A 13,504-nucleotide genomic window follows, 5' to 3' on the forward strand; every position below is an offset into this window, starting at 1 on the left:
GGTGCAGACGTGTCTTTGCGTGCTCCTGCTTACTGCTTTTTTTCCACTTTGAAATTGTTTTACTTTTTCACCAAGTGTTGGAGATGATTTAATTTATTTTCTTTCAAGTGAACCAAGACTTTTAAAATCATTTTTTCATTTTTCCAACATATCAAACGAGCCAGCTTTCCTTGTGAAAGCTGTCGGATATATCAGCAAGAAATTTAGAAAATGAAAAAGGACTTCATGAAATGCTGCCAGTGGAATCCAGTGGTAAGATGTCCACAAAGCAACAATCTGAAACCTTAAAAAAGACTTTAATGAACTATTTGAGAATCTTGATAAAGTGGCAATAACAACGTTCATCAGTGGACCTCTCCCAAACACAGACAGGAGGATGAACAAATTCAGCCGGCTGCTTCAGCTGAACACATGACTGTTCAAAGTCTGTGAGTGCAGAGGACTACACTTGACTGAGAATTTCAATCTCTTCTGGCAAAGAGAGGATCTGTTTAAAGGAAAACGTCCACACCTGAACAGAGGTGGAGTGAGACGACAGATAACCTCCTCCACGCTTTGAGGCATTACAATGGACCTGGACCACATCCTGTGCTGCCACAGAGAGATGAGAAGAAGTGCAGGAGAAGAACTCCTGCCTCGCCACCCGAGGACCAAGCAAAGGATTCAGCCACAGCAACCACAGCCGCTTCTCCAGAATACAGACCTCCGGCTTCAGATGTAGCAGCTCCTCCCTCACCTTCACCACAGGCCTGGGACCCACGTGCTGCATCTACACCCTCAGGAGATGCTTCACTACTGTTCCTATCTCCACCATCACCCATGAGATTTCCTGACCATCTTGAAAGCTTGGTGAAATCAGGGATTAAAATTGTTCCCCTTACTCCTGACATGGCAAGATCAAGGATTCTATCCTCAAAAAAGAAACAAGCCCCTCTCCCTCCTCAGCCCATTCCATCAACCAAACCTTCCCCAGCTCGGCTCCACCGTCGGCGCCCGTAGCTGTTATTCCAATAGCATCAATGCTGTTGTCTAGGACACTAAGGACCTTTGCGTTGCTAAACCTCATATCAACCAGAGGCCCAGGGAGAGAGTGTTCTCACCTAAAACAATAACTAATGTCAATCCACATGGATTAGTTAAGAGACAGACAGTTAGACTGTCTGATCAAAACAATCTAATCCACATCCCTTGCAAGAACACAGCGCCCAGTTCAACTCCAGCTAATCTTAAATATGCTGTACTCAATGTCAGATCTTTAAGTAGTAAGGGTGTTGCTATTTCAAATGTGAATGTTATGGATGTTGCTTTGTCTGATCACTTTTGTGTTTTCTTTGACCTGTCTTTTACACCCAAACCAGCAGTTGGTTCTGCAGGTGTTCAGGGAAGACTCATTAATAACAGCACAGGGACACAGTTTATGGCAAGCATTAGGTTTGAAAACACTCCATGTTCTAAAATTGATGATCTGTTGCGCTCTTATACAATAAGTGTTGTAAATGCTTTGGATACCATTGCTCCTGTCAAGGTTAGAATGGTTAAAAGTAAGCAAAAGGCACCATGGAGAAAACAAGAGTCTGTCACGGCACAGAAAAGGGAGTGCCAGAGAGCCGAACGGAAATAGTGCAAGTCAAAGCTCCAGTTTCATTATGAGGTTTACAAAGAAAAGCGTTGTGTTTTCAACCAAACCTTGCGTAGAACAAGGGAGAGTTATTTTTTCTGAAATCACCAACTGTAGTAACAACTCTTGTGTACTGTTTGCTACAGTTAACAGATTAACAAACCCTCCTGTTTCACTGCCAACTCATTTCTACATCTAAGTCCAATGAGTTTGCAACGTTCATTCATGACAAAGTTCAAGGTATGAAAAAATGCAATCATTTCCACAACACAAATAACTATTCTGCAGCCAGCTAGACACCTCGAGCTGACACATTTCACACCTGTCATTGACAAAACAGTCAAAGAGATCATCTGCCGTCTGCCATTACCCACTAGATATGTAAAATTGCTACCACAACTCACGTATCGAGTTAACATCTCGCTTCAAACTAGAACATTTCCAAAGGCCCTAAAAACTGCTGTCATTTAGCTTCTTCTAAACAAGATCAGTCTTGATGCCACAGTACTGAACAACTATCAGCCCATATCAAACCTGCTATTCTTAGTCTTAGAGTCTTAGAAAAGGTTGCATACCAACGGCTTACTGACCTTCTACTCTCAAACAATGTGTTTGACACTTTCCAATCAGGCTTTAGGCCTCACCACAGCATTGAGACAGCTCTGATCAAGGTGACAAATGATATCTGTCTGAACACAGTTGCAGGCAAAGTCTCACTTTTAGTTCTGCTGGACCTGAGAGCTGCCTTTGCAACAGACCATGTGATCTTATTACAGTAGTTAGAAAGGTGGGAATCTATGGTACTGCACTAAAATGGTTCAAGTCCTATCTGAAGGACAGGAAGTACTTTGTTGGAATTGGTAACTGCGTCTCAGACCAAATGGCTGTGACATGTGGGGTTCCTTAGGGGTCAATACTGGGACCCCTATTGTTCAATCTCTACATGCTTCCTTTAGGCCAGCTAATACACAGCTGCAATGTGTCCTACCACAACTATGCAGATTACACTCAGATCTACGTGTCACTGACGGCCGGTTAACATGGTCCTGTTGATTAACGTTGTCACTGCATCAAACAGATTAGTGTGTGGATGCAAAACAACTTTCTCCAGATAAACTCAGACAAAACTGAAATCATTATCTTTGGCTCACAGAAACAAAGAGAAAGTGTTATCAGTCACCTTGAGACTCTTTCCCTCAAACCTAATCATCGGGTTACAAATCTAGGGGTAATAATGGGCTCAGATCTGAACTTTAACAGTCACATTAAATCAATAACATCATCAGCTTTTTACCACCTCAAAAACATTGCCAAAATCAAGGGAATAGTGTCTAAGCCAGACTTAGAGAGACTAATCCATGCCTTTGTCTCCAGCAGGCTAGACTACTGTCACGGCCTTCTCACCAGGCTCTCTAAACGAGCAGTAAAACAGCTGCAGTACATCCAGAATGCTGCTGCTAGAGTCCTGACTAGAACCAGGAAATATGACCATATTAGTCCAGTCCTCAGGTCTCTACACTGGCTTCCTGTTGCTTAGAGAATAGACTTTAAGACAGCCCAGCTCGTGTACAAGTCTTTTCATGGTCTTGCCCCAAAGTACATCACTGACATGTTAGAGGCACATAAACAATCTCAAGCTCTGAGAAGCTCAGGGAGTGGTCTTCTGCGGGTGCCCAGACTCAGGACTAAACACGGTGAGGCTGCGTTTCAGTTTTATGCTGCCAAAATCCGGAACAATCTTCCAGAAGATGTGTGACAATCCTCAAATTTGGCAATGTTCAAATCCAAGCTGAAAACACAACTGTGCATTTGACAACTGAAAGTATTTTATCTGCGCTCCTAATTTTTAATCATTTTTTTGTTTTACGGAATCATTTACAGGGCCGCAAAGTGGCCGCATGTTGGCCACACAGTCAGGAGATCGGGAAGATCTGAGTTTGAATCTCCGTTGGGCATTTCTATGTGGAGTTTGCATGTTCTCACCGTGCGTGCATGGGTTTTCCCCGGGTACTTCGGTTTCTTCCCACATTCCAAAAACATGATTGTTAGGTTAATCGGCAACTCTAAATTGTCCGTAGGTATGAATGTGAGTGTGAATGATTGCTTGTCTATATGTACCCTGCGATTGACTGGCGACCAGTTCAGGGTGGACCCTGCCTCTCGCCCGAAGTCAGCTGGGATAGCATACCCACGACCCTAGTGAGGATAAGCAGCATAGAAGATGGATGGATGGAATGATTTATAGAATTAAATGTAATGATTTTAGAAAGATTTTATGTTTTTATGGAATGATTTTATGAAGTGATTTTACCCTTCTTTTCTGTAAAGCGCTTTGAATTACCTTGTGTATGAATTGTGCTCTATAAATAAACTTGTCTTGCCTGACATAAAGGAAAAAGAAATGCCATAAAAAGACCTACCATACCACAAGTACTAAAGGCCCTGTCACACCTTGACGATTTAGCCAGCTTACGCCAACGTATAAAGAATTTGGCCAATACGCTGGTGTACGTTGAATAAGTTATGGGTAGGTTTTGTATAAGTTAAGAGCACGCTGAAGCAAGCTGGCATACGTCGTAGTACGTCCAAGTCGTCCAAAAATTTGGTCCATGCACAAAACTTTTCGACGTATGTCAACGTATGATTCATACGTCCCGCATACGTGGGCAATAAGTTATGCGATCGTTGACGCCCGTTCACACACGTTATTTGTAAGTTACGCACAAGTCGTAATATGTCAACATACCTTGAGACAAAACAGTGTCTTCTTGGCTCTCTTCTTGGTAAGGGTTGGCGGAGAGGAGATGGAGGCTGTTGTGTTTGCAGATACAGTACATTATGGTATGCCTTGTAGGAAATCCATATTTATACTGCTACATGCTTGACCAGTAGAGGGCACTGTGCGTCATCTCCATCAGAGTGAGAGTGGGAGGGGGAGGCTGTGGGTGGTGATGGATCCCTCTGCCCTGATACTTCTTGGCAGCGGTCTTCGAAATTTTCTTCGGCATGATGGCGATGTTGACACCACGATGTCTAGTGAGGTGAGCCATTTTGCATTCATCAAGTGGCAGCCTTTTTATAGGCTACGGCACGTCATTGTCGGCCATATGCTGCCGTGCGGTTTGCATAAGTTAGACTGGCGTTGGGCATAAGTTGTGAACGCTGGCAACACGCTACGCATTCGGTGGTATAAGTTGTCTATAAGTTATAGAAACGTTCTATATAAGTTACTAATACGTCATGTATACGTCGAACTCATTATGAATACGCTATGTATACGACCAAAATTGAAAAAAACGTCCACAGTTCAACGTATGCCATCAAAATGATCACATCGGGCATGTGCTGGCTAAATCTTCAAGGTGTGACAGGGCCTTAAAAAACATTTAGATAAGATGACATACAGATGTATATGTGTATCCTGTGGTTGGACTGCAACAATGCTAGTCAAAGATCCTCTGTATGACTCGAGAACTCTGCTGTTTTTAAGGACTAACTTCAATAAGTATTAGTCAAAGATCCTTTATATGACAGGTGCGCTCTGCTCTCATTAAGGACCTAGTAAAAACACTAATCAAAGATCCTCGAAAAGACTGGAACACTCTGTTTTTAAGAACCGGCTGCAAAAATACGAGTCAAAGATCCTCTATATGACAGCAGCAAGCTGCTGTTTTTAAGCAAAAAAATGCTACTCAAAGATCCAGCATATGACATCAGACTGCCGCTGTTTTTAAGGACCTACTGCAAAAGCAATAATCAAAGATCCTTCATATGACAGTAGCACTCTGCTGTTTTTAAGAACTACTGAAAAAAAATGCTAGTCAAAGATACTCTCTATGACTGGAGCGCTCTGCTGTTTTTAAGGACTAACTGCAATAAGCACTAGTCAAAGATCCTTTATATACAGTAACAGGAGCGCTCTGCTCTCCTAAAGAACCTAGTTCGAAAAATACGAATCAAAGATCCTCTAAAAGACAGGAGCTCCCTGCTGTTTTGAGGTCTATACTGCAAAAAAGCTTAGAACTGAACTCATGGACCAGTCTGATGTCATTCATGAGCCGCATTTGGACGGTGGGCCGCCAGATGAACACTGACCCTTGTTGGTCTCGCTTTCTCGGATCATGAAGGATCCGACTCGGTTCCCGGGGGCCAGCAGCTGTCTCTCCGCGTCTCTCCTGCTGATGCCCTTGAAGAACCACCTTTACAACAGCAAACATCCGTTAGTGCACAAACCTCTTCAATGCTCTGCAACACAATGTGTAAGGTGGCAAAGACACAAACACAACACAACAGAGCACTGGCAACACAAACAGAACTGTTAACATCATAATAGTCTGTCCTGGCTGGTCCACCAATATTGTAGCTATCTAAAGTAGTACTCGTCTCCTATTACAAGGCAGTGTAGCTTCATTATCATTTTTGAGGCTGTTATTCTAAGGTCATATTCTATATTGTTGCTTTAAATGACTTTAGGTGTCAATCCACTTACTCCTCCGCCTCCAGGGTATCTTTGGCTACATAATTACTGGGGATGAAGCCGTCCTGACCAGTGCTGATGGACATGGCTCTCCACCACTCCCCTGATCTACAGACACATCATTAAACAGCATTCACATGATTTACAGCCATATTAATCACAGTTATAACAAGGAGATTATATGACATCAAAAGAGGTTTTCTACTCACTCCTCCAAAATCTGAAGTTTGTCTCCCTTCTTGAAGCCGAGGTCTCCGTCATGAATGGCATCATAGTCGTACAGTGCTATAGCGATGATGTCTCCTGCAGGGACAAGGACAGGAATGAGAAATGAGCGTTTGACCAACATTTATGGGAAAAATAAGTCTCTAAAGTTGAATAAAACATCACAAGAACTCAATTAAGTCAGAATTAAGTAAATAACTGTTTTGCTTTGTCTTTGGCTTTTTTGCGATACTTAATCTGCAAGCGAAACCAGCCTACAGGCCCTATTATACAAAAGTCACTTTTTAATGATGGTCTAAAAATAATATATGTCCCTATGGCAGTGCATCTCAAATAGTGGGATGTGGGCTGTTCAGTGCCAGTGTCTTCATGTATTGACTACATGCATAGTATTCATGCTTGTATGATTCACAAGGCTTCAGCCTGATGGCAGCAGTCATCAAACTTAATCAGCAGGCTGTACACAGGAATAGGAAGTCTTATTTAGATGTTACAAAACAAGTTAATAATCTTTACTTAATAGTTTGAAGTTATTGCAGGTGTTATATCTGTTCATTTTAGTCATCTACAGTCAAACTTGTCTATAGTGGCCACTAGAGGGAGTCTGCAAAAGGGGCCGCTATAGACAGGTGGTCTCTACAGGTGGACAGGTTGGCGTCCAGTTTGAATGTTGACCAGTAGAGGAAAAAAAAGGGAAAATAATAATAATAATAATGTTGACCAGTAGAGGGCACTGCGGACTGCGGATAAAAGTTGTACAGCACTACCAGGCTTGCTATTATCATGGTTCATGGTTCATGGTTTTAATTCATCCTGAACATGCATATGAGTCAAACAGTAGCACATCACATAGTACAATTCACAATTTTGCATGTCCAAAAAGGAGTAGGAAGAAGCAAAGCTTATTTAATCCTACCCCTCATCAGTTTCACATCAGTTGTAATACATTTATTCACCTCTTGTTCTTCCAAGTGTACTTTGTAGGTCTACATGACAATGTAGTGCAATCATAGCCAAGTTTTTTACTTACTAAAAGGAAGCTAGAGGCTTAATAATAACTGATAGAATATATCCACGACCCACAGAACAAAGCTGTGCTAGTAATGTGTTACGCTTGTTTTTTATATTTTACTTTTTATACAGCAGAGTTGTCATTACAGCTTTAGTTCATCAGGAAGTGACGGGAAGTGACGGTGGGCATCCCGAGCAGGAGAGCTAGGCTCAGTGCTAGCTGTGAGTTTTCGAGAGAGTTGGGAAGTGTGTTTATGTTGGCGTGGATGTAAAGTCCTGCAGTGTTCTCCGCTGTTAATAAAGCCATTAAAGTACATCGGCGACGTGAGTCTCTCCTTCCCCACAACAAGCCGCATTACAGTATTGACCAGTGCACACCAGGAAATAAACGGTGTCATTTCTTACAGGCATTGGCTGGACAGCTATGTAGTGGGGCTTGTTTAACCTTTGCCTTGTGGGCAAGCAGGAAGGAGAGACGATGCTGAGAGATGTGTGTGTGTTCTGAGCTGCTGTCTGGTGGCCGCGTTCAATAAATAAATTTGGCAGAAGCAACAAAAGAAGTTTCCTTCTTTTCTTCAGAACTGAATAACACTGACAAGTTAACGGAAAATAGGACGGCTTTGTTTGTGTCGAATACAGAAGATGAGGACTTTGATGGATTTGTGGATGAGGATTGATCAAAAATAACGTGAGTACATTCTAAAATACTTCAATTAAGTACAACCCAACTCAGTGTTGCTTCCGCTGCCGCATGCATGCTAGTGTATGGTTTTTTGTTTTTTTTTATTGTAACGTCGCTGGGAGCACGTCCTGTTCCCGGCCTACTTTGCGGTAATGTTTTGGTGCAAATGCTCTTAAAGTTACATGTTTGACCAGGAAATAGCAAGCTCAAAAGAAGACGGCTTTTTTATGTGGAACAACTGACAGTTTGTGTGGATCTTGTGAATGATTGTGACTGAGCTAGGACTCAGTAATTAAAGTCTACACACGACGGCTTCATTGATTGAAAAACGAAACTTTTTCGTGCATGGAGCTTCTACTTGAGTTGGTAATTTGGCCGCTATATGCAGTCAGATATTGACCAAGGGAGACAAAATGGGTGGCTGCTGGCCGCGTTGGACGGGTGACTGCTATACACAGGGTCTATAACATGTAAATTTGAGGCGGGGGATTTTTCAGTGGCTGCTATAGGCAGGTGGCTGTTCTATAAAGGTGGCCGCTAAGACAGGTTTGACTATTTTGAAAATCAGGTGATTGTATGCAGAATTATGATGCCAGCAAATAGATATTATCAGGTGCTCAGTAGTATTTCAATTCGGGGGTGGGGGTGTCCTGAAAAAATGTCTGTACTGTTTCTGGGTGTGCATGACAGAAAATCATTTTGAACCACACCAGTGCGCAAACGTGAGAAAAATCATGTCTCTCACTTGTTTGCTCCACTTGTGAGAGAAGAGGAACTTTTGAAGTTGTGGCTTTTCATGACGTCACGGAAGAAACACCTCCTTCCTCATGGACATGATACTATCTCTGAGCCGCCCAAAATTAGATGAGCCCGGCCTGTGTACAGGCTCATTACACATCTTAAAACAAACAAAAAAGAGTTTTAATATTTCATTTTATGAAAATTGGCCAGGATGAGTTTTTTTTACGACTGTCAAATCAGTTAAAATATTTTATCACAATTAATTGTCCATAGTTTGTAATTAATTGCAAGTAGAAAGAAGTTTTTTTCTATAATAAGTAGGGATGCTCCAGTCGATCAGCCACCGATTAGTATCGGCCGATTTCCGTAAAAACATGTGATCGGCATATGCCGATAAATGCTTTTCAAAGATGATCACAAAACCGATCACTGTTCTGTGGTGACATCACAATTCATGTCATGACAACATAAACATGACATGAATGTGCATGTGTGCTGTGTCACATAGTGTTGCCAACACCCATATTGAGCCGACAAGGGACGCACTTGGTCCTGTATTGCCACGACAATCAACACTAGTCTGTAAAACTCCAATGCTCTCAGTTTGACAGCTTGACACAGGCTACGCCAATGGATGCCAGCTTGTTTGATCACTCGCTTGTCAAACCTGCTAGTGTTCGACTTTTTTTGCATCTTTGTTTACACGCTTTGCCTAGCTGTCACTGGCGGCAGCTAGCTAGCTAGCTTCTCGTCTTCGGACTCAAAATGTGACTTTTTACCACAGTGACATTTTGTTTTCAAAACAAACAAGCAATTCGGTTAGTTTGGAGCTTGTTTTTGACCCACGGGGAAGTGGATATCACATTCATGGGGTACGTATTAACTTTTTCAAGTGTCACTGAACAATTTTGTTAGTGTGTCATGTCTTGTTTCCGGGTTCTTGCCTGCTCTAAGATGTCAGCGAGCACGGCTAGCATTTTATTGTGGCACCGTCTCTATCGACCTTGGGACAGAGCAATATTACAACCTGACAGGATGTGTGCCATGGTCCCATTTTTCCCACAGAAACCACATTGGATCCTCCCTCATTCCCCATCTGTGTGGGTTTGCAGGAGTTGATAGGGTGTCACAGACAGCCCTCAGCAAGAAGGAAATCCTGAATGGCTCAAATCTCCACAGGTCTGCCCATGTCAGCTTCCTCCTTGGGAGTTCCCACCTTGTCCAGGGTCCGTGAGATCCCATCTCTGCTCCACTTTTTCCACTAATGTTAATGGGACTTCCAACACCGTCATCAGCCACATCAGTCTGGGGACCAGGCCATGCCGATATAGCCACACCTTGAATTTTCAAAGGAGTCTGGATTTCTCAATATTCTTCAACCATCCCTCCACTTGCCTCTCAGCGCTGTGTTTCTGTCCTTCAGTGACTTGTCATACCACTTCCCCAGACAATTGATAGGATTATTCTTGATTATTCTTGTATGAACAGATTACATTTGTTCATGATGTTACCTTTCTTAATAATCATGCTCCTTGATTTTCTTGGCTTGAATGTCATTCGAGTCCAAGTTGCCACCTTGTCGAGCTTGTTTAGAACCCATCTTGCTTGTACTTGAGTGGATGTAATTGTGAAGTCATCCATGAAGCCCCTTATTACCGTTTGCCGGACACCAGAGGCCATAACTGGCCCTCTGGTTACTTTCTCGACTTCACCTTCTCCGAGCTTCATACCCATAATGAACAAAATAGAGACTGTACATCCGGTGACAATCCCTTTCTCAAGGTGCTGCCTGGTATCCTAAAAATCCCGGGACCGTTTTGGATAGAAGTGTTCAGATACCCATTTCCAATCATGTGTGACGTCAACCTTTTTGCCAGCACTGAGAAGAAGATTTTGCATTCAACGCAGAGTAGAGAAATTGTTCAAAACTGGCTAATGCTCGCTGAGGTTTCCTCTTTCGAGACAAAGCATCCTTCTGCCCTCTGCCAGTGTGATGGTACAGTGCCTTTTTTCTCAGATTCTCCGGAACAGCTTCCATAGCCTCTGAAGAAGCTTTGGGCATTTTGTATACACCGTGTAGGAGATGCCACTGGGACCTGGGGCTGAGGCAGCTGGTGCTGTTTCTACCACTTCCTATACCTCTTTCCATGTTGGTCTGTTGGTATCGAGCAAAACGGTAGGTGGGTCAACTTTGCCAGTTTCTGAATTTCACCCTGTTATTAGGGTCACTTTGCATCTCCTTGAGAAAATACTCACATCCTCTTTGGGGCTACTCAAGTTCCCACATTTTGCTTCTCCCAGTAAAGTCCTAGTGAAGTTACAGTGGTCCTTAATGAACTAGGCTTTCCTGGGCCAGGTGATTTTGAATGACTCACAAAGGGTCAAAGAATATTTGTTTTTCAACTTAGTTGTTTTTTATTCTAACTGTTCATTTTTTAATTACCAATTTGCCAGGGCAGGGGCCCTTGGAGTTGGCTAACGGCGGACCTGTCCAATAGCATACATCATAAATAAATTGAAAAATGTACAGTGAATCCATGTGATCGGATTGAGCTCACTCATGGATGATCGGTGTTGGAATCGGCAGCAAAAAAAACCCTGATCGGAGCATTTCTAATAATATAAGTGTGCCTTTGAAAATCATTTTAAATACACCTATCAACATGAGACTGGATAATATGTTTGCTTTATGCAAATATTTGTTTGTTAAACAGCTCAACACAAAATGGACCTCAGTGTATAAAAAACAAACACAATGTACAACAAGTAGGCATTGGTAAGGTAAACTGTCCATCACTCAAATATCACTGTCTTCAAGCAAATAATCTCACAAAATTTAATTGTCAAAAACATTACAAATAAAGGTTTGCAAACTAAGTGAAATAAAAACAGGGTGTTAGAAAAATAAATATTGACAACTTACAAAAAATAGAGTGCTCAAGAACAGTCAGTAGTACTTGTAGAACTAGGACTGCGCCCGTATACTGTAGTGCAGTCAGGCTATAGCTTATACTTCACTTCCAAATACTCTTTTACAGACACACACACACACAACGCAAACAGTCTTTTACACACACTTTATCACTTTTCTTAGTCTGGTGACTTCAACAACGTGGAAGTACAGTATGACACCGGGGGGCCTTGCATCATGCAACTTTTATTCATCTCTGACAAACACAGCAGTTTAAACACAAATTCTAATAAATCTCTAATAAATAATAAAAAATAATGCCAGTAAATTCCCTCGTGAGCCTTTACTGCCATCTCATTGAGCACTGTGTGTGCTCGCTCATTTCCACCTTTGTCACATTCAAGCCTCCAAATAGCTGTCCTCAGCTATGCCGGTCGGTAACTATAGCAGCTCGTAACCCAAATTTTAGCTTGCAGTTCAAAGCAAAAAATCAACAGAAAATCTCTTCTCTCTGGTGTTTGAGACAGTAGATACAAACAACATTGGTCGTGTGGAGAGAGGCATCTGCCACGGCTTTGAAGCTAAACTTACCATTCAAAATATCCTTTTCTTTGTCCATTTCTACTAAATATTTGTTCCCGCTTGTGGCTCCACATCAACTTCCGCACAGTTGCATTTCCTCAAACTACGGTATAGGCCGAGGGTCAAACAGGACGTGTACACACAAAAACATAGCGGCGTTAAAGGGAATTTCCGCTAACTTGTTATTAAGGTTAAATTTGACAGCCGTAGTTTTTAAAAAATTATTATTTTGAAATTCATTGAACCCCTTTATTGAAAGGTGAATAGAAAAGGATACTTGCATATCTGCACACACTTTTTTTTCCCTCTGGAACAATTTGGTCCCATTTGACTGCCATAAGAACCACATAGTTTTGATATACTGTAATCCTGACATATTATATTACTTATGAATACTTCATGAATACTAATGAATACCTAATAAATCTATGACTACTCAGTCCACCACTTCAGCTTTGTAAAAAAAAAAAAAAAAATCAAAACCTGCTGGCTTCTCTACACAGCCTGGAGCTCTGCCAACTATCCGTCGGTCAGGTACAGACGTGGGAACTGTAAGTTTGATTATTTTGTTTTTCTTCAGAGAATGGGCTAACCTAGCATGATGTTGCTGTTAAAATGTGAGTGTAATGTTAGCATTGTAGCTCACATACTATAGCTCTGCTAGTGGTGCTAACATTTGTGTCCTCCTGTCCCACTCTGTAATGTTACTCTATTGTACTGTAACATATATTACTTTGGACAAGGGCAGAGTTACAGTGTATATGTAAAACATGGATAAAGTACACAATAGCACTTCTTAGAGTCACACACTTCGTCGGAGACATGCGTGGACAAATACCACTCATTAGCATTAAAACTACAGACACACAAAACAGTGAGTTCCTCGTCGGGAAATTCCAGCATCAAGGCTAGATTTTGAGCAACACACTTCCAATACACTATTGAAGCACCGAAAAATAATATAACATGGGACGTGGACATAGTGCTACTGTATAAAGATGAGATACACAGAAAATGCAGAAAACAAGAAACTCAGGGAGGCAATAGAGTGGAGGAAGTATGCACAGAGAGATTGTGTGACGCACCATTTGTTGTGTTGTGTGGACTGGGTGACATTTTGTTCTGGAAGACACAAAAAAGGGTAAACTTTAACAACATCATTTGTAATATACAGTATGAGTATTTTTCATAGTACAAGTACAAGCACTTTTTTGACAGACAGGAAGGACCATGTCTTATCAAAGTTAAAAATCAGGG

The 13,504-nt window shown here is 41.8% G+C and overlaps 1 protein-coding gene across 1 annotated transcript in view; it reads right to left on the reverse strand.

Moving 5' to 3' along the window:
• Window positions 1-13,504, reverse strand: part of hck (HCK proto-oncogene, Src family tyrosine kinase) — a 35,558-nt gene that overhangs the window by 13,075 nt on the left and 8,979 nt on the right. The window contains exons 3-6 of the mRNA XM_054789266.1: window positions 13,333-13,369; window positions 6,305-6,398; window positions 6,108-6,203; window positions 5,714-5,817 (exon numbers count right to left, since the gene is read on the reverse strand). Coding sequence (XP_054645241.1) covers window positions 5,714-5,817; window positions 6,108-6,203; window positions 6,305-6,398; window positions 13,333-13,369 — 331 coding nt within the window. The remainder of the gene's footprint in view (window positions 1-5,713; window positions 5,818-6,107; window positions 6,204-6,304; window positions 6,399-13,332; window positions 13,370-13,504) is intronic.

The sequence above is a fragment of the Dunckerocampus dactyliophorus genome, chromosome 1 (genome assembly GCF_027744805.1).
Source record: "Dunckerocampus dactyliophorus isolate RoL2022-P2 chromosome 1, RoL_Ddac_1.1, whole genome shotgun sequence".
In the NCBI taxonomy this organism is placed as follows: Eukaryota; Metazoa; Chordata; class Actinopteri; order Syngnathiformes; family Syngnathidae; genus Dunckerocampus; species Dunckerocampus dactyliophorus.